Source organism: Macaca mulatta, chromosome 10, assembly GCF_049350105.2.
Source record: "Macaca mulatta isolate MMU2019108-1 chromosome 10, T2T-MMU8v2.0, whole genome shotgun sequence".
Taxonomy (NCBI): domain Eukaryota; kingdom Metazoa; phylum Chordata; class Mammalia; order Primates; family Cercopithecidae; genus Macaca; species Macaca mulatta.
Window position 1 is genome coordinate 83,971,981 of NC_133415.1, and position 20,429 is coordinate 83,992,409.

At 40.6% G+C, this 20,429-nt stretch overlaps 1 protein-coding gene across 1 annotated transcript; it reads left to right on the forward strand.

The window, feature by feature from the left end:
• Positions 1 to 17,864: 17,864 nt before the first annotated feature.
• DEFB128 (defensin beta 128) lies at positions 17,865 to 19,718 on the forward strand. Its single transcript, XM_001107230.5, has 2 exons — positions 17,865 to 18,001; positions 19,453 to 19,718. Exons 1-2 carry the CDS (start codon positions 17,953 to 17,955, stop codon positions 19,683 to 19,685), a joined length of 282 nt encoding a protein of 93 aa, XP_001107230.4. The 5' UTR covers positions 17,865 to 17,952; the 3' UTR covers positions 19,686 to 19,718.
• The last annotated feature ends 711 nt before the right edge of the window (positions 19,719 to 20,429 follow it).

Genomic DNA, 20,429 nt, shown 5'->3' on the forward strand with positions numbered 1-20,429 from the left:
CATTTCTTGTTTCTCTCAGGTTTTTCAAAGATCAGATGGCTGTAGATGTGTGGTATTATTTCTGAGGACTCTGTTCTGTTCCATTGGTCTATATCTCTGTTTTGGTACCAGTACCATGCTGTTTTGGTTACTGTAGCCTTGTAGTATAGTTTGAAGTCAGGTAGCGTGATGCCTCCAGCTTTGTTCTTTTGACTTAGGATTGTCTTGGAGATGCGGGCTCTTTTTTGGTTCCATATGAACTTTAAAGCAGTTTTTTCCAATTCTGTGAAGAAACTCATTGGTAGCTTGATGGGGATGGCATTGAATCTATAAATTACCTTGGGCAGTATGGCCATTTTCACGATATTGGTTCTTCCTATCCATGAGCATGGTATGTTCTTCCATTTGTTTGTGTCCTCTTTTATTTCACTGAGCAGTGGTTTGTAGTTCTCCTTGAAGAGGTCCTTTACATCCCTTGTAAGTTGGATTCCTAGGTATTTTATTTTCTTTGAAGCAATTGTGAATGGAAGTTCATTCATGATTTGGCTCTCTGTTTGTCTGTTACTGGTGTATAAGAATGCTTGTGATTTTTGCACATTAATTTTGTATCCTGAGACTTTGCTGAAGTTTCTTATCAGCTTAAGGAGATTTTGGGCTGAGACAATGGGGTTTTCTAAATACACAATCATGACATCTGCAAAGAGGGACAATTTGACTTCTTCTTTTCCTAACTGAATACCCTTGATTTCTTTCTCTTGCCTGATTGCCCTAGCCAGAACTTCCAACACTATGTTGAATAGGAGTGGTGAGAGAGGGCATCCCTGTCTTGTGCCAGTTTTCAAAGGGAATTTTTCCAGTTTTTGCCCATTCAGTATGATATTGGCTGTGGGTTTGTCATATATAGCTCTTATTATTTTGAGGTACGTTCCATCAATACCAAATTTATTGAGCGTTTTTAGCATGGAGGGCTGTTGAATTTTGTCAAAAGCCTTTTCTGCATTTATTGAGATAATCATGTGGTTCTTGTCTTTGGTTCTGTTTATATGCTGGATTATGTTTATTGATTTGCGAATGTTGAACCAGCCTTGCATCCCAGGGATGAAGCCCACTTGATCATGGTGGATAAGCTTTTTGATGTGCTGCTGAATCCGGTATGCCACTATTTTATTGAGGACTTTTGCATCGATGTTCATCAGGGATATTGGTCTAAAATTCTCTTTTTTTGTTGTGTCTCTGCCAGGCTTTGGTATCAGGATGATGTTGGCCTCATAAAATGAGTTAGGGAGGATTCCCTCTTTTTCTATTGATTGGAATAGTTTCAGAAGGAATGGTACCAGCTCCTCCTTGTACCTCTGGTAGAATTCAGCTGTGAATCCATCTGGTCCTGGACTTTTTTTGGTTGGTAGGCTATTAATTATTGCCTCAATTTCAGAGCCTGCTATTGGTCTATTCAGGGATTCAACTTCTTCCTGGTTTAGTCTTGGAAGAGTGTAAGTGTCCAGGAAATTATCCATTTCTTCTAGATTTTCTAGTTTATTTGCATAGAGGTGTTTATAGTATTCTCTGATGGTAGTTTGTATTTCTGTGGGGTCAGTGATGATATCCCCTTTATCATTTTTTATTGTGTCTATTTGATTCTTCTCTCTCTTTTCTTCTTTATTAGTCTTGCTAGCGGTCTGTCAATTTTGTTGATCTTTTCAAAAAACCAACTCTTGGATTCATTGATTTTTTGGAGGGTTTTTTGTGTCTCTATCTCCTTCAGTTCTGCTCTGATCTTAGTTATTTCTTGCCTTCTGCTAGCTTTTGAATGTGTTTGCTCTTGCTTCTCTAGTTCTTTTAATTGTGATGTTAGCATGTCAATTTTAGATCTTTCCTGCTTTCTCTTGTGGGCATTTAGTGCTATAAATTTCCCTCTACACACTGCTTTAAATGTGTCCCAGAGATTCTGGTATATTTTATCTTTGTTCTCATTGGTTTCAAAGAACATCTTTATTTCTGCCTTCATTTCGTTATGTACCCAGTAGTCATTCTGGAGCAGGTTGTTCAGTTTCCATGTAGTTGAGCGGTTTTGATTGAGTTTCTTAGTCCTGAGTTCTAGTTTGATTGCACTGTGGTCTGAGAGACAGTTTGTTATAATTTCTGTTCTTGTACATTTGCTGAGGAGTGCTTTACTTCCAATTATGTGGTCAATTTTGGAATAAGTGCGATGTGGTGCTGAGAAGAATGTATATTCTGTTGATTTGGGGTGGAGAGTTCTATAGATGTCTATTAGGTCTGCTTGCTGCAGAGATGAGTTCAATTCCTGGATATCCTTGTTAACTTTCTGTCTCGTTGATCTGTCTAATGTTGACAGTGGAGTGTTGAAGTCTCCCATTATTATTGTATGGGAGTCTAAGTCTCTTTGTAAGTCTCTAAGGACTTGCTTTATGAATCTGGGTGCTCCTGTATTGGGTGCATATATATTTAGGATAGTTAGCTCTTCCTGTTGAATTGATCCCTTTACCATTATGTAATGGCCTTCTTTGTCTCTTTTGATCTTTGATGGTTTAAAGTCTGTTTTATCAGAGACTAATATTGCAACCCCTGCTTTCTTTTGTTCTCCATTTGCTTGGTAAATCTTCCTCCATCCCTTTATTTTGAGCCTATGTATGTCTCTGCGTGTGAGATGGGTCTTCTGAATACAGCAGACTGATGGGTCTTGACTCTTCATCCAGTTTGCCAGTCTATGTCTTTTAATTGGAGCATTTAGTCCATTTACATTTAAGGTTAATATTGTTATGTGTGAACTTGATCCTGCCATTATGATATTAACTGGTTATTTTGCTCGTTAGTTGATGCAGTTTCTTCCTAGCCTCGATGGTCTTTACATTTTGGCATGTTTTTGCAATGGCTGGTACCGGTTGTTCCTTTCCATGTTGAGTGCTTCCTTCAGGGTCTCTTGTAAGGCAGGCCTAGTGGTGACAAAATCTCTAAGCATTTGCTTATCTGTAAAGGATTTTATTTCTCCTTCACTTATGAAACTTAGTTTGGCTGGATATGAAATTCTGGGTTTAAAATTCTTTTCTTTAAGAATGTTGAATATTGGCCCCCACTCTCTTCTGGCTTGTAGAGTTTCTGCCGAGAGATCTGCTGTTAGTCTGATGGGCTTCCCTTTGTGTGTAACCCAACCTTTCTCTCTGGCTGCCCTTAAGATTTTTTCCTTCATTTCAACTTTGGTGAATCTGGCAATTATGTGTCTTGGAGTTGCCCTTCTCGAGGAGTATCTTTGTGGCGTTCTCTGTATCTCCTGGATTTGAATGTTGGCCTGCCCTGCTAGGTTGGGGAAGTTCTCCTGGATGATATCCTGAAGAGTGTTTTCCAACTTGGTTCCATTTTCTCCCTCACTTTCAGGCACCCCAATCAGACGTAGATTTGGTCTTTTTACATTTTCCCATACTTCTTGCAGGCTTTGTTCATTTCTTTTTCTTCTTTTTCCTTTTGGTTTCTCCTCTCGCTTCATTTCGTTCATTTGATCCTCAATTGCTGAAACTCTTTCTTCCAGTTGATCGAGTCGGTTACTGAAGCTTGTGCATTTGTCACGTATTTCTCATGTCATGGTTTTCATCTCTTTCATTTCATTTATGACCTTCTCTGCATTAATTACTCTAGCCATAAATTCTTTCACTTTTTTTTCAAGATTTTTAGTTTCTTTGCGCTGGGTACGTAATTCCTCCTTTAGCTCTGAGAAGTTTGATGGACTGAAGCCTTCCTCTCTCATCTCGTCAAAGTCATTCTCCGTCAAGCTTTGATCCGTTGCTGGCAATGAGCTGCGCTCCTTTGCTGGGGGAGATGCACTCTTATTTTTTGAATTTCCAGCTTTTCTGCCCTGCTTTTTCCCCATCTTTGTGGTTTTATCTGCCTCTGGTCTTTGATGATGGTGACGTACTGATGGGGTTTTGGTGTAGGTGTCCTTCCTGTTTGATAGTTTTCCTTCTAACAGTTAGGACCCTCAGCTGTAGGTCTGTTGGAGATTGCTTGAGGTCCACTCCAGACCCTGTTTGCCTGGGTGTCAGCAGCAGAAGCTGCAGAAGATAGAATATTGCTGAACAGCGAGTGTACCTGTCTGATTCTTGCTTTGGAGGCTTCCTCTCAGGGGTGTACTCCACCCTGTGAGGTGTGGGGTGTCGGACTGCCCCTAGTGGGGGATGTCTCCCAGTTAGGCTACTCAGGGGTCAGGGACCCACTTGAGCAGGCAGTCTGTCCCTTCTCAGATCTCAACCTCCATGTTGGGAGATCCACTGCTCTCTTCAAAGCTGTCAGACAGAGTCGTTTGCGTCTGCAGAGGTTTCTGCTGCTTTTGTTGTTATCTGTGCCCTGTCCCCAGAGGTGGAGTCTACAGAGACAGGCAGGTTTCCTTGAGCTACTGTGAGCTCCACCCAGTTTGAGCTTCCCAGCAGCTTTGTTTACCTACTTAAGCCTCAGCAATGGCGGGTGCCCCTCCCCCAACCTCGCTGCTGCCTTGTGGTTAGATCGCAGACTGCTGTGCTAGCAATGAGGGAGGCTCCGTGGGCGTGGAACCCTCCCGGCCAGGTGTGGGATATAATCTCCTGGTGTGCCTGTTTGCTTAAAGCGCAGTATTGGGGTGGGAGTTACCTGATTTTCCAGGTGTTGTGTGTCTCAGTTCCCCTGGCTAGGAAAAGGGATTCCCTTTCCCCTTGTGCTTCCCAGGTGAGGCGATGCCTCGCCCTGCTTCAGCTCTCGCTGGTCGGGCTGCAGCAGCTGACCAGCACCGGCACTCCCTAGTGAGATGAACCCAGTATCTCAGTTGAAAATGCAGAAATCACTGGTCTTCTGTGTCGCTCGCGCTGGGAGTTGGAGACTGGAGCTGTTCCTATTCAGCCATCTTGCTCCGCCCCCCAGGTATGTCTCTTTATAATACAATGATTTATAGTCCTCTGTGTGTATACTCACTAATAGGTTCTTTAATATTAACCTAATAAAACTAGTTTGTGAGACAATTTATGGATTAAAAGCAGAGTCTCTTAAAGGGAATATCATATTTCTGAATTTATATCAACCTTCTGAAAAAAGTGCTTACATGTTTTGCTGCTATAATATTGTTTGCCTATTTTTCCTCTAGGTCATTTGTCATTTTCTTACTGATTTGTAGTTATTCTTCATATATATTATGGATAGCAATCTTTTTATGGTACAATGCACATAGAATTTTTGTTCTACTCTGATTGTCTTTTAATCTTGTACTGACTTGTACCTTCTCCTGCATGCATTTTGTTATGAAGAGGTTATGCATTTTAGTCAAGTCTGTTACTCATCATTTTAAATAATTCTCTTCTGTCCTTGGTATTAGCTTCTTTTCCTTTAAGTTCATTCATTCCTGTTGTTCATCTACATTTTTTAAACGTTGTTTATTTTCCTGAAATTGACTGTTGATATATTTAGGCACAGAAGTAGATCAGTAGGGACAGCTGACATAGGTTCCTCTGAATTGGTGTATATCTATTTTGTCAACAGGTCTCTTTCTGGAGGTTGAGGGATGAGTGCAGACTTTTGTGTGTGCATGACTGTGCATGTATCAGGGAGTGTCAACTGGAAGACTATTTTAAACTGAGTGGATGAAAAGCAAGCAAGCTCACTTTGCTGTATCTTATCTCCTACCCAGTTGTGAAAAGAAATTAGTTTGGGGAAGCATATTTAGAAGTGAACATCAAAGTGTTAACAGAGAATTGAAATAATGAGTGGCTTCTGTTTTATTCTTTTTGCTTATCTTTGTGTCTGAGTTTTATAGCATAAAATGCTAGTTAACCTTCCTCTCACCTCTAAACAAAGAATGGCAAAGGAATCTTGCTTTGACTCACCCACCAAGTCTTTGTACAAGGGAATTTGCAATCCCATTTCTTGCCTGGATTCAGCCCGTCCAGCAGTTTGGAAAGATAGCATCTTAAGTAGAATTCAGAGAACATTTCTCAGAAATGAAACATACTTAAAGTCTATTTATAAGTAAGATATTAAAAGCAATTTGTACTATTGATCACAGCTGGAGGTACAGTAATAAATGTTGATAGGTGATTTTATTTTTAACTGACCACGTCTAACAAGCAACATTTCATTATCTGTTCCAGCCTACTCAAGAGGAACTCTATTGCTTAGCCATGAAGGACTTTGAAAACGAGGAGACTGTGTGCTTCTCATGCCCAATCCAAGATTGCATAAAGGCTGCCTGACATTAAAGAATTGATGCCTCCAGCTTTGTTCTTTTGGCTTAGGATTGTCTTGGCAATGTGGGCTCTTTTTTGGTTCCATATGAACTTTAAAGTAGTTCTTTCCAATTCTGTGAAGAAAGTCATTGGTAGCTTAATGGGGATGGCATTGAATCTATAAATTACCTTGGGCAGTATGGCCATTTTCACGATATTGATTCTTCCTATCCATGAGCATGGTATGTTCTTCCATTTGTTTGTGTCCTCTTTTATTTCATTGAACAGTGGTTTGTAGTTCTCCTTGAAGAGGTCCTTCACATCTCTTGTAAGTTGGATTCCGAGGTATTTTATTCTCTTTGAAGCAATTGGGAATGAGAGTTCACTCATGATTTGGCTCTCTGTCTGTTAGTGGTGTATAGGAATGCTTGCGATTTTTGCACGTTGATTTTATATCCTGAGACTTTGCTGAAGTTGCTTATCAGCTTAAGGAGGTTTAGGCTGAGATGATGGGGCTTTCTAAATATACAATTATGTCATCTGCAAACAGGGACAATTTGACTTCCTCAAACCAACCCCAATGTCCATCAATGACAGACTGGATTAAGAAAATGTGGCACGTATACACTATGAAATACTATGCAGCCATAAAAAAGGATGAGTTCATGTCCTTTGTAGGGACATGGATGAAGCTGGAAGCCATCATTCTGAGCAAACTATCAAAAGGACAGAAAACCAAACACTGCATGTTCTCACTCATAGGTGGGAACTGAACAATGAGAACACTTGGACACAGGGTGGGGAACATCACACACTGGGACCTGTCATGAGGTCAGGGGAGGGGAGAAGGAAAACATTAGGAGAAATGCCTGATGTAAATGACAAGTTAATGGGTGCAGCACACCAACATGGCACATGTATACATATGTAACAAACCTGCACGTTGTGCACATATACCCGAGAACTTAAAGTATTTAAAAAAAAAGAATTGACACAGAGGAACAAAAAGACTTAGGAATATACTGAAATGGGCAATCAGTATTTCTTCCAGGATGTAATAATGTCATCTTCAGAAATAAGAAATATGAATTCTCTCAATTCAGGCTGCCCTCTAAGTGATGAATAGTGTATAAAAGGGTAAGTCGTGGAAGGATGTCCAGCCAAGTACATGGCCAATACATTTTCTGAATAAAGCAACATCTTTTATTTGAATACTTTGTCTTCAGTCTCCATAGGATTGAGCCATGGAAGGCAGCTGGAGAGGCAGCTTAGCACAGTGACTAAGGCCGTTAATTTTAGGTTCATGCAGACCAGTGTTGATTCCAGTTAATTTCTTATTGGTTGTGTGACATTGGGCACATTATTAGCTCCCTAAATTGTAGTTTCCCAATTTTAAAAATTGAGGTATATTAACTTCTGCTTCATAGAGCTCTTGTGATGATTAAAGTAAGTAATGCATTTGAAATGCATTTGTCATCTACTTGGCACGTGGTAAGAGGTCATGGAGCTGGGATTTTGGTAGGCCACTGATCAATTCTCATGCCTCATCTTGATGTATCAGCAGCATTTGATGCTTTATCCTCCTTGATGAATTTAATTAAATTAAGCTCCCAGAGCATCATGCTCTCTTGGTTTTCCTCCTACCTCACTGGAATGAACCTTCTCAGTGTCCTTTGCTGCTTCTTATTCATCAACATCGGGGAGTTCTAGGTCCTAGGCATCTAGGTCTCTTTTCTGCAGTCACAGCCTTGACAATCCCTTTCAGTCTCATGGCTTAAAAACTCTCCTATTTACAAGACAATTCCACTTAGATGTCTATAGCACTTCAAAGTGAACGTATCCAAAACAAAGGTTTTTATCCTCCTTCAAGCAAAAAAGCCAGTCTGAACTTTCTCCTGTTATATCCATCTCTGTCAGTGGCAACTTCATTCTTTCAGTTACTCAGACTAAAACTGTGATGTTATCTTGACTTCTTCCTTTCTCTTCAATCTATGAGTGACTGTATTTTCAATAGATACATAGAGTCTGACCATTTCCCACCCTCTTCTCTGCTGCCCTCCATCTAAGCCCTATTAGCTGTCACTTAGATTTTGTGATGCCCATGCAACAGGTTTCCTACTTTTATACTTTCCCTCCCTCTCAGTCTGTTTGGACCACAGAAGCCAGAGGCATGTATTTGAAAATATATCAGATCATGTCAGCACTGTCCAATAACCTCCATCTTTACTATAACCCCTAAATGTGCACCCCCTCCCCCATTACTTTTTTGACACAATCTCCTTTTTCTCTTTCCTCATTGCTTCACTCTATCCATGTGGTCTTCCTGCTACTTCTTGAACACACTGGGCATGGTCTCACCTCAGGGCCTTTGTACTTGCTCTTCTCATTGCCTGACACTCTCTTACCCCAGATAACTTTTACACCCTTCCTGAAATGTCACTGCTTCAAAGAGTCTTTTCACAAATACCTCATTTAAAACTGTGGTCTTTTTTGCTCAGCACTTCTCTCTCTCTCTCTTTTTTTTTTTTTTTTTTTTTTTTTTTTTGAGATGGAGTCTCCTGCTTTTGCCTAGGCTGGAGTGCAATGACATGATCTTGGCTCACTGCAACCTCCACCTCCCGGGTTCAAGCGATTCTTCTGCCTCAACCTCCTGTGTAGCCAGGATTACAGGGACCCGCCATCATGCCTGGATAATTTTTGTATTTTGTTTCACCATGTTGGCCAGGCTGGTCTTGAACTCCTGACCTCAGTTGATCTGCCCGCCTCAGCCTCCCAAAGTGCTGGGATTACAGGTGTGAGCCACCGTGCCCAGCCTTCTCATCTTCTTTCTATATCTTCTTTTGCTCCAGAGCCCTATCACCATGTGACATACTATGTATTTATTCATATGACTTTTTTATCTGCTTCCCACTTTTGAATGTGTGCTCCATGAATGCATGTCTACTTTTCAGGACCTGAAAGAGTTCCTGGAACATATTAAACTCCCAAAAATTATTTATGGGAAAAGGAGGCAGAGCAAGATGCCTGAATGGAAGGCTCCACTGATTGTCCTCCCTCCCATATGCAAAGGCATCAATTTAACAACTGTCTATGCAAAAAACACCTTCATAAGAATAAGCATGCATAGTACTTGATTTTAAGTTCTTACCACTGAACAAGGCACTGAAGAAATAGAAATCACAGTCCTCAATTGCAGGTGCCACCCTGTACTCCCCACTCCCACTCCCCTGTCAGTAGCAGCATGCAAAGAGAATCTCTGAGTGTTGGAGGAGGGAGGGAGAACTCGGCAACTGTGAGGCAGTGAACTCGGTGCTGCCCAGTTCGAGCAGAAAGGAAAATTGGACCAAACGCAGCTGAGGCCCATCCACAGAGGAAGCATTTAAACCAGCCCTACGGAGAGGGGAATTGCTGATCCCAGTGGTCGGAACTTGAATACCTGCAAACTTTTCCAATGTGGGCTGAAGGGCTTTGGGTCTCTAAGTAAACTTGAAGGCAGTCTAAACCAAGAGGACTGCGACTCTTAGGCGAGTCCTAGTGCTGAACTGGGCCTAGAGACAGTGGACTGGGGGGCACATGACCTTCTAAAACAGTAGCTGGGGCAGCTAAGGGAGTTCTAACATCCTCCTCCCCTAACCCCATGCTGCGCAACTCACAGCTCCAAAAGAGACCATTTCCTCCCATTTGAGGAGAGGAGAGAGAAGAGCAGGAAGAACATTGTCTTGCATCTTGGATACCAGCTCAGTCACAGCAGGATCGGGTGCCAGATAATTGTGAGACCCCCTCCCAGGCCCTAGCTCCTGAAAAACATCTCTGGACACACCGTGGACCAGAAGGGAACCCACTTCCTTGAAGGACCCAGTCCTGGCAGCATTAATCACCTGCTAACTAAAGAGCCCTATGCCCTGAATAACCAGCAGTGATAACCAGGTTCCACATTGATGGCCTTGGGCGAACCCATGAGACTTTCTGGCTTCCGGTGACACTGAAGGGCAGAACTCCTTCTGCTAGAGAAAAGCAGAGAAAAAATAAAGGGAACTCTGTCTTACACCTTTTAGGTACCAGCTTGGCCACAAGGAGGTGGGCTTTTGGGGTCCTCGATTCTAGGACTTGACTCTTGAACATTTCTGGACCTGTCATGGGCCAGAGGGGAGCCTACTGCCCTAAACGGTTAGTCCCAGGTCAGGCAGCATTCACCACAAGCTGACTTAAGAACCCCTGGGGCTTAAGGGACATCAGCAGTAGTCTGGCAGTATTCTTTGTGGCTTGTGGTTTTGGTGGCCACGAAGTAAGGCTCCTCTGCTTTTGGAAAGGAGAGGGAAGAGTGGGGAGGACTGAGTCTTGTGGTTTGAGTACAAGCTCAGCTGCAGTACAATAGAACACCAGGTAGATTTCTAAGGTTTGTGACTCTAGTCTCGGACTCCCCACGGGAACCTCTGTACCCTCCTGGGGCCTGGGATACCTTTCTGCCCTGAAAGGAAGGACACAGTCCTGGCTGGCTTTGCCACTTGCTGATTGCAGAGCCCCAGGGCCTTGAGAAGTGGCCAGGCAGTGGTTGCAGCAGGCTTGGGAGAGACAGACAGTAGCCAGGGAGTGGTTGCAGCAGGCCTTGGGTGAGACCTAGTGCTGTGCTGGCTTCAGGTCTGACCCAGTGCAGTCACAGTGCTGGTGGCCACAGTAATGCTTGTGTCACTCCATCCTCAGCTTTAGGTAGCTCAGAAAAGAGAGAGAGAGAGAGAGAGAGAGAGAGAGAGAGACCCATTTGTTGGGGAGAAAGTAAGGGAAGAGAACAAGAACCTCTGCCTGGTAATCCGGAGAATTTTCTTAGATCTTATCTAAGACCATCAAGGTGGTATCTCTAAGAGTCTGCAAGAACCACAGTGTTACTGGGTTTGGGGTGCCCCCCAAAGCAGATATAGCTTAGATCACAACACTCAAGACCTTTTGAATATTTGGAAAGACTTCCCAAGAAGGACAGGTACAAACAAGCTCAGACAGTGGAGGCTGCAATAAACACCCTACTCTTCAATGCCCAGACACTGAAGAACATCTACTAGCATCAACACCATCCAGGAAAATATGACCTCACCAAATGGACTAAATAAGGCAGGAGGGGTCATTCCCAGAGAGACAGAGATATGTGACTTTTCTGACAGATAATTCACAATAGCTGTGTTGAGGAAACTCAAAGAAATTCACCTTGAGGTGGTGGGCACCTGTAATCCCAGGTACGTGGGAGGCTGAGGCAGGAGAATTGCTTGAACCCAGGAGATGGAGGTTGCAGTTAGCCAAGACCGTGCCACTGCACTCCAGGGTGGGCAGCAAGAGCAAAACTCCATCTCAAAAAAAAAAAAAAAAGAAAAAAGAAAAAAGGCAAAGGACATGAACAGACACTTTTCTCTTTTTTTCACTTTTATTTTAAGATCAAAGGTATGTGTGCAGGGGGTACAGATTTGTTACACAGGTAAATGTGTGACACGGGAGTTAGTTGTACAGATTATTTCATCACCCAGATTTATTATTATTATTTTTTGAGACAAAGTCTTGCTGTGTCACCCAGGCTGGAGTGCAGTGGCGCCATCTTGGCTCATGGCAACCTCCGCCTCCCTGGTTTAAGCGATTCTTGTGCCTCAGCCTCCCAAGTAGCTGGGATTACAGGCACATGCCACCATGCTTAGCTAATTTTTGTATTTTTAGTAGAGATGAGGTTTTGCCACATTGGCCAGGCTGGTCTCGAACTCCTGACCTCAAGTGATCTGCTTGCTTCAGCCTCCCAAAGTTCTGGGATTACAGGCATGAGCCACTGTGCCCACCCCTATCACCCAGGTAATAAGCCTAGTGTCTATTAGTTATTTTTTCTGCTTCTCTCCCTCCTCCCACCCTCAACCCTCCAAGAGGCCCCAGTGTGGTTGTTCCCCTCTGTGTTTCTGTGTGTTCTCATAATTTAGCTCCCACTTGTAAGTGAAAACATGTGGTATTTGGTTGTCTGTTCCTGTGCTAGTTTGCTAAGGATAATGGCTTCCAGCTCCATTCATGTCCCTGCAAAGGACATGACCTCATTCTTTTTTGAGCCTGCATAGTATTCCATGGCATATATGTACCACATTTTCTTTATCCAGTCTATTATTGATGGGCATTTGGATTGATTCCATGTCTTTGCTATTGTGAATAATGCTGCAATGAACACATGCATGTATGTGTCTTTATAATAGAATGATTTATATTCCTTTCGCTGTAGACCCAGTAATGGGATTGCTGGGTTGAATGGTAGTTCTGTCTTTAGGTCTTTAGGAATTGCCACACTATCTTCCCCAATAGTTGAACTAATTTACACTCCCACCAACAGTGTATAAGCATTCCTTTTTTCTTCACAACCTTGCCAGCGTCTGTTATTTTTATTTATTTATTTTTTTGAGACGGGAGTTTCATTCACTCTTGTTGCCCAGGCTGGAGTGCAATGGTGCAGCCTTGGCTTACTGCAACCTCTGCCTCCTGGGTTCAAGAGATTCTCCTGCCTCAGCCTCCCAAGTAGCTGGGATTATAGGTGCCCACCACCATGCCCGATTAATTTTTGTATTTTTAGTAGAGATGGAATCTCACCACGTTGACCAGGTGGGTCTCAAACTCCTGACCTCAGGTGATCTGCCTGCCTAGGCCTCCCAAAGTGCTGGGATTACAGGTGTGAGCCACTGCACCTGGCCAGCATCTGTTATTTTTGACTTTTTGGTAATAACCATTCTAACTGGTGTGAGATGGTATCTTATTGTGGTTTTAATTCACATTTCTCTAATGGTCAGCGAAGTTGAGCTTTTTCCCATATGATTGTTGGCCGCATGTATGTCTTTTTTTGAGAAATGTCTGTTCATATTTTCTTTGCCCACTTTTTAATGGGGTTGTTTGTTTTTATTGTAAATTTGTTTAAGTTCCTTATAGATGTTGGATATTAGTTAGACCTTTGTTGGATGCATAGTTCGCAAAAATGTTCTCCCATTCTGTAGGTTATCTGTTTACTCTGTTGACAATTTCTTATGCTGTGCAGAAGCTCTTGAGCTTAATTAGACCCCACTTGTCCATTTTTGCTTTTGTTGCAATTGCTTTTGGCATCTTTGTCATAAAATCTTTGCCCTATAATCTTCGCCCATGCCTGCGTCCTGAATGTTATTACCTAGGTTGTCTTCCAGGCTTTTTATAATTTTGGGTTTTACATTTAAGTCTTTTATCCATCCTGAGTTAATTTTTGTATTATATGGTGTAGGGAAAGGGTCCAGTTTCAATTTTCTGCACACAGCTAGCCAGCTTCTTAATCTGATAAACAACTTAAGCAAAGTCTCACGATACAAAATCAATGTACAAAAATCACTAGCATTCTTATACACCTACAACCTTCAAGACAAGAGCCAAATCATGAAGGAACTCCGAATCACAATCGCCACGCAAAGAATAAAATACATAGGAATACAGCTTACAAGGGAAGTGAAAGATTTCTACAAGGGGAACTACAAAGTGCTACTCAAAGAAATCAGAGATGACACAAACAAATGAAAAAACATTCCATGCTCATTGGTAGGAAGAATCAATATCACTAAAATGGCCATACTGCCCAAAGCAATTTACAGATTCAATGTTATTCCCATTAAACTACCACTGACATTCTTTGTAGAACTAGAAAAATCCATTTTTAAATTTATATGGAACCAAAAACGAGGCTGAATAACCAAGGCAATTCTAAGCAAAAAGAACAAAGTTGGAGACATGATGCTACCCAACTTCAAACTATACTACAGGGCCACAGTACCAAAACAGCATGACACTGGTACAAGAACAGACACACAGAGCAGTGGAACAAAATAGAGAACCCAGGAATAAGACCATACACCTACAACTAGGTGATTTTTGACAAGCCTGACAAAAACAAGCAATGGGGAACACTTTTCAAAACAAGACATATACTCAGCTAAGAAGCATATGAAAAAAAAGATCAACATCACTTATCATTAGAGAAATGCAAGGCAAAACCACAATGAGATACCATCTCACACCAGTCAGAATAGCTATTATTAAAGAGTCAAAAAAACAAAAAACAAAAAACAGATGCTGGCAAGGTTGTGGAGAAAAGGGAATGCATATAGACTGCGAGTGGGAGTGTAAATTAGTTCAGTCATCGTGGAAAGCAGTTTGGCAATTTCTCAAAGAACTTAAAACAGAATTACCATTCGACCCAGCAATTCCAGTATTGGGTATATAGCCAAAGGAATATAAATCGTTCTACCAAAGACACATGCATGTGTATGTTCATTGCAGCACTATTCACAATGGCAAAGACATGGAATCAACCTAAATGCCCATCAATGGTACACTGGATAAATAAAATGTGGTACGTATACGCCATGGAATACTACACAGTCATAAAAAATGAGATCATGTCCTTTGCAGGGACATGGATGGAGCTGGAGGCCTATATCCCAAGTGAATTAATACAGGAACAGAAAACCAAATACCACATGTTCTCACTTATAAGTGGGAGCGAAACACTGAGTTCACATGGACACAAACAAGGAAACAAACACCAGGGCCTACTCGAGGTAGGAGGAGGGTGGGGATTGAAAAACTACCTATCAGGTACTATGCTTATTACCTGGGTGATGAAATAACCTGTACACCAAATCCCTGTGACATATAATTTACCTATGTAACTAACCTGCACATGTTCTCCTGAATCTAAAATAAAAGCTAAAAATTTCACACACACACACACACACACACACACACACACGGGATTAGTTTTACAAATACAAATGGAAAGAGCTGTGGGGGTTCAAAATAGTAATTAATCAAGTCTATCAGAGGAGTTAGGAAAACATCACAGAGGAGGTCTTATTTTATCTGAGCCTTAAAAGACAAGGAGGATTTTCTGGAAGGTTTTGAGATTTGGAAAGAAACAATGTAGAATTTGAGGAAAATCATCAGCAGGACTTGGTGGGGACAAATACACCTTTGTAGGCTGGGTGAAATATGCTACTGGAGTTCTACCAGAGTGTATCTATCAGATGTAGGAAAAAATGATGTAGAAGATGGACATCTACTTGGAGAGGAAATTCCCTCTTCTTTCATGGTCTTGAACGTGGAGGCAGTGGGAGTGGGGTTGAGAAGCTTCCAGAGCACCATACTTGGCTGAAGTAAAGGTTTAGAACAATAAAATATCTCATCTTTCTTGATTCTAGTTAGAAAAAGCTAAAAGAAATCCCATACACTAACCCAGAGTCCAACTTCTTAGTTCTTATTGTGCACTAAGGTGGCAAATGATGTCCTGCATAGCTGGACTTATATTCATCTAATCCTTGGGTCATCTCTATTTAATTTATTTAGAAATGGAACCAACTCCCTTACAGCAATGAGTAAAACTGAATTACAGAACAAAGGAGCAGTTGGCTGTTCTCCAAAATTGTAGCTTTGATGTTGGTCCTTAAACCCACAGGTGATTCAATTAGCACTTTTCTTCTTCTATTTATTAGCAGGAACTTAATACCTAAATATAATACTTAAAACTTAAAGTATAATAGTAATATTAAAGTATAATAATAAAAATTAAAGTATAATAATTATATTAAAGTATTATATAATTAAATAAATATAATTAAAATTATATTAAAGTATAATTAATAAAATTAAAATATAATAATAGTATTAAAGTATAGTAACAAAGTATAATAAAGAAAAACCAACCAACCAACAAAAAAATCAAAAAATCACCACCCATTTGTTTTTTTTTTAACATGCTTAATTTTATTTCTGAGTGAACTCTTACCCTCTTAACTATTTTGGTCATTACTTTTACAGGATGTGTTAATTTTTTTGTTTTTTTTTTAGATTCTCAAATTTAAAAACAAGACTTTAGGGGGCAGGGAAAATATGGAATTTGCTTTCAGTAGCTTCATGTTTAAAAACTCTTCGCTTCTATATTCTATTTTCACTTTTATTTGATCCACATATTTTCTAATTTCCTTTAGAGAATACAAATACTTTCTAATTTCTCTTTTGATTTTTTTTTTGACCCATGGGTTTTTAAATTTTCAAATATTTGGGAAGGTTCCAGATATCTTTCTTTTGTTGATTTTTATTTTAATGCCATTATAGTCAGAAAAAATATTTTGTAAGTCCTCAATTATTTTAAATTTACTTAGACTTGCTTTATAGCGCAGAATACGTTCTATGGCAATAAACATTCCTTATACACTTGAATGCTGTTGGATGCAGTGTTCTGCAAATATTAGTTAGGTCAATTTGGTTGATGACGTTACTTGCATCTTATATATCCTTATGGATTTTCTGTCAATATGCTCTATCAGTTACTTTTCAAAAGGGGTGTTAAAATATCTGACTATAATTGTGAAATTGCATATTATATTATATTATATATTATGTTACATGAGAAAATGTCCTTTACCCATGTCGTGAATTACCAAGTTAATATTATCATCTACGTTAAAAAAAAAAAAGAAATTCCAACATTCTTCCAGATACTGTCACAGAAAGATATTTGGATTAGATGGGCCTTCATTACTATAATTAGGTGGCTAGAAATTGCAAAAAGTGGTAAACAGCATTTTTAAAGGAAATGCCATAATTAACTTTATTATTGTGTTGGAGTCTTTTATCTAGCAGTAATTTGTTCAGTACTTTTCAGCCATTCAGTAAATATGTATTGAGCATATAGCATGAGTTTTGTGCTATGAGTTAAGAACTCCAAGTTGAATAAGACCAGAGTCCTGCCCTTTAGGGGTCTGCAGACTATTGCAGATAAACAAATAATTGGAACGTGACATGGTGTGACCATCAACAAAAATATGTACAAATACAGTGATGGTGCGAAGAAGAGAGTTTGCAGCTCTGTTTATTGGGCCAGGGAAACTTTCACATATGTAGAGATGATTGAATTTGGTTTTCAAGGACAACTGGGAGTTCACTAGGACCAATTATATGGAGGGATGGGGAGTGCAATATAATTTGTAAGGAAGGATTTAAATATGAAAAGAAACAGATTAAGGAAGTAAAAGTTCAGGAAGGTGTACCCACTAGTTTGGGAGAAACATAGATGGTTCCATAAAATCTCCCAGGAGAGGAGAGCAGAGACCAGTTTATAATAAATTGAATGCTGTGCTAAGGAGATTTGATCTTTTGAAGAATTTCAGTTGTTGAATTTTGCTCTACTAGATGGACAAGTCTTTATGGGAAACTTTCAAATAGTATCAATTTATCTGGCCAAACCTAAAAGCAATCTTACTCCTAGAATGACTATCTAGAAGTCTTATACATAAAAAAATTATTATTGAATGTGCTTCTGTGTCAACTAATGACTTAGTTTATCTTCCAAACTGGGTTACTTTTGTGAGAGGCAGCACTAGATGGATGGAACATTGGAACAGTAGGAATAAGACAGGATTATCCCACACAAACCAGGGCACATGACCAACCAACCTTGACCCAAATGGGTTGAAAGCTCAGATGGAAAGTCATAGTTCCTGCTCTCTAGGGGTGCACATCCTGAGGAAGGGGGAGGAAGGAAGATATGGTGGAACATTCTGTGACTGTGAGCTCCATATTTGGGGATGTAGGTGTGTGTGTTGGGGGGAGTGGACTTGGATTTCCTGTCTGTCTGTGTGGGTTAAAATGAGAGCTCAGAGCGCTGATAGCTCTCAAAACTCTGGATCATCCTGAAAGACCTGTGGGACACAGACCACTGGACAAAGTTCTGCTGCCTCCTTCTCTTGGGAAGTCTGTAAACATGAAGCTGTTTCTGGTTCTCATTATTCTGCTGTTTGAGGTACTCACAGGTAACTTGTCCAAATGTACCATAACATCCGAAGAGATATTACTATTTGTAAGAGTGGGAACAGGACTTTCAAGATTATTTATATTTGGCCAAAATCATAAAAAAGGACCCATTCTCCTGGTTGCCTGACTTGAGTCTATGCCTTAGAAGAGAGGACCCAGGGAGATAAGAAGAGGAGGTCAGGGCTATACTGGACTCTTAGGAGTCCTTTTCAAAGGCATCCATGAACTCATCATCTAGAATTATCTTTATAACGCTGGACACAGTTTTCACCTGAGAGCCTGGCCATCCCCTTTTCCATTCAAATTCATTTTCAGCCTGTACTACAACAGTGATTAGAATAGCACACATTTTGGAGTCATGTCAATGTGAGGTTAAAATATGTCTTCATCATTGATTGGTTGTATGAATCGAGCACATTATTTCCTTTTAATCTCAATTTTTTCATCTGTCAAGGAGTAGAATGACTATATTTCATGATTCTATTTGATGTATAGATTATATGAGCTTACAAGCACGAAGCACAAAGTTCATGGTAGAAACCCTGTCAGTGAGAGTTTCCTTCTCTCTTGCTAGGAAGAAGGCATATTGTATTTTTGTGGCCCCAAAATACGTTCCTCTAACCCTCAGAGGTGTTCCCTGATTCTGAAGTTTAGGATAGGGAGAGTATGTCTCTGTTCTCCAGCATTATGCTTCGGGCTTTTTCAAATTTTGGGTAGAGCGACAAATAAGGATTAGAAAAAAGAGACTTAGAATCTCAATGCATTACTCTAAGTAGGTGACAATGTAGCTCTCTAGAGCCAAATTCATGGACTTGAATTTGATCCCTGGGCAACCTATTTATCTGAGATCAAGGGGCACGTGACGAGTGACAGACAGGAGGAGCCAGGTTAAGGGAAGGAGTTCTCAATAGAACCTGTTGCTGAGACCCATGAGATCTTGTCAAAGGGAGATTTCTGCTGCCCATATCCGTGAGTGTGAAACCGAATGAAGTTAAAAAGTCTTGTTTGTGATGTTCTTTCAAAAGTTGCTTTGGCTCTGAGTTGTGCCAATGGTGACATGTCTTGTGCGCATGGTGACACGTTAGTGGTCTCTGGGGACATGGGACTGAGGTGGAGCTGACAGCATGCTGACTTTGGAGCTTGATGGAGAGAGTCAGCTTTGCCAGGGTCCTAGGGGTGGGACTTGGCTCTGGTTGATAGCCAGGAATTGAGTTCTCTCTTCTCTTTTGTCATATCAGTTCTAATGTTCTCAGAGGCAAGTGGACATCGACTGAGAGCCCAGGGTTTTGAACGTCCTTAATTTGGGATGCTTTTCAAGGAGGGGCCCCTGAGTTTCCTTTTATCAGCATAATGTTCACTAGGACACCATGACTTGTGGGGAAACATATACCTACCTCTTCTGCTCTTTCTCACGCACTAACCTTGGTTCAATGTTGTTTCCTATGCACAGATGGGGCAAGACTCAAAAAATGCTTCAATAATGTAACAGGCTATTGCAGGAAGAAATGCAAGGTAGGAGAAATACATGAAATAGGATGTCTAAGTGGGAAATTATGTTGTGTTAATGATGAAGAAAACAAAAAACATGTGCCATTTAAGAAGCCACATCAACAACCTGTTGAGAAGCTGAGCATGCAGCAGGATTACGTCATCTTACCCACCATCACCATTTTCACAGTCTAATCCTAAATCAAGCCCTTGTCTCACTGGTCTCCACTCTTCCTAAATAAAAAGTGCTGCCTAGTCCAGCAGTCTGCAGTGAAAGATTTATCTACTTCCTTCTGTGAATTTGATTCCCCACATAATAAAGTCCTGTGCTTTCCTCTGGGTTCATTTATTGATGTAGTCACTCATTTCTTGAACACTTCGAACATAAATGAATGGTTGCCATGTTCCTGGTTTTATACCAGTAAGATGCGGGATATAGAAATTAAGTAAACATATTGGTTGAGGTGGAAGTTAGCTTTTCCATTTTTAAGAAAATAATTTCAACTTTTATTTTAGCCTCAGGGGTACATGTGCAGATTTGTTACATTGGCATACTGTATGTTGTTGAGGTTTGGAGTACAACAGATCCCATCACTCAGGTACAGAGCATAGTACCCAACAGTTAGTTTTTCAACCCTTTCCCCTCTCCTCTTTCCCTCCTCTAATAGTCCCCAGTTTTGATTGTTCCCATCTTTATGTCAATGTGTACCTAATGTTTAGTTCCCACTTATAAGTGAGAACATGTGGTATTAGGTTTCCTGTTCCTGTGTTAATTCGCTTAGGATAATGGTCTCTAGCTGCATCCATGTTGCTGCAAAACACATAATTTAATTTTTTTATGGCAGCATGATATTCCATTGTGTATATGTACCACATTTTCTTTATCCAATCCACTGTTGATGGGAACCTAGGTTGATTCCATGTCTTTGCTATTATGAA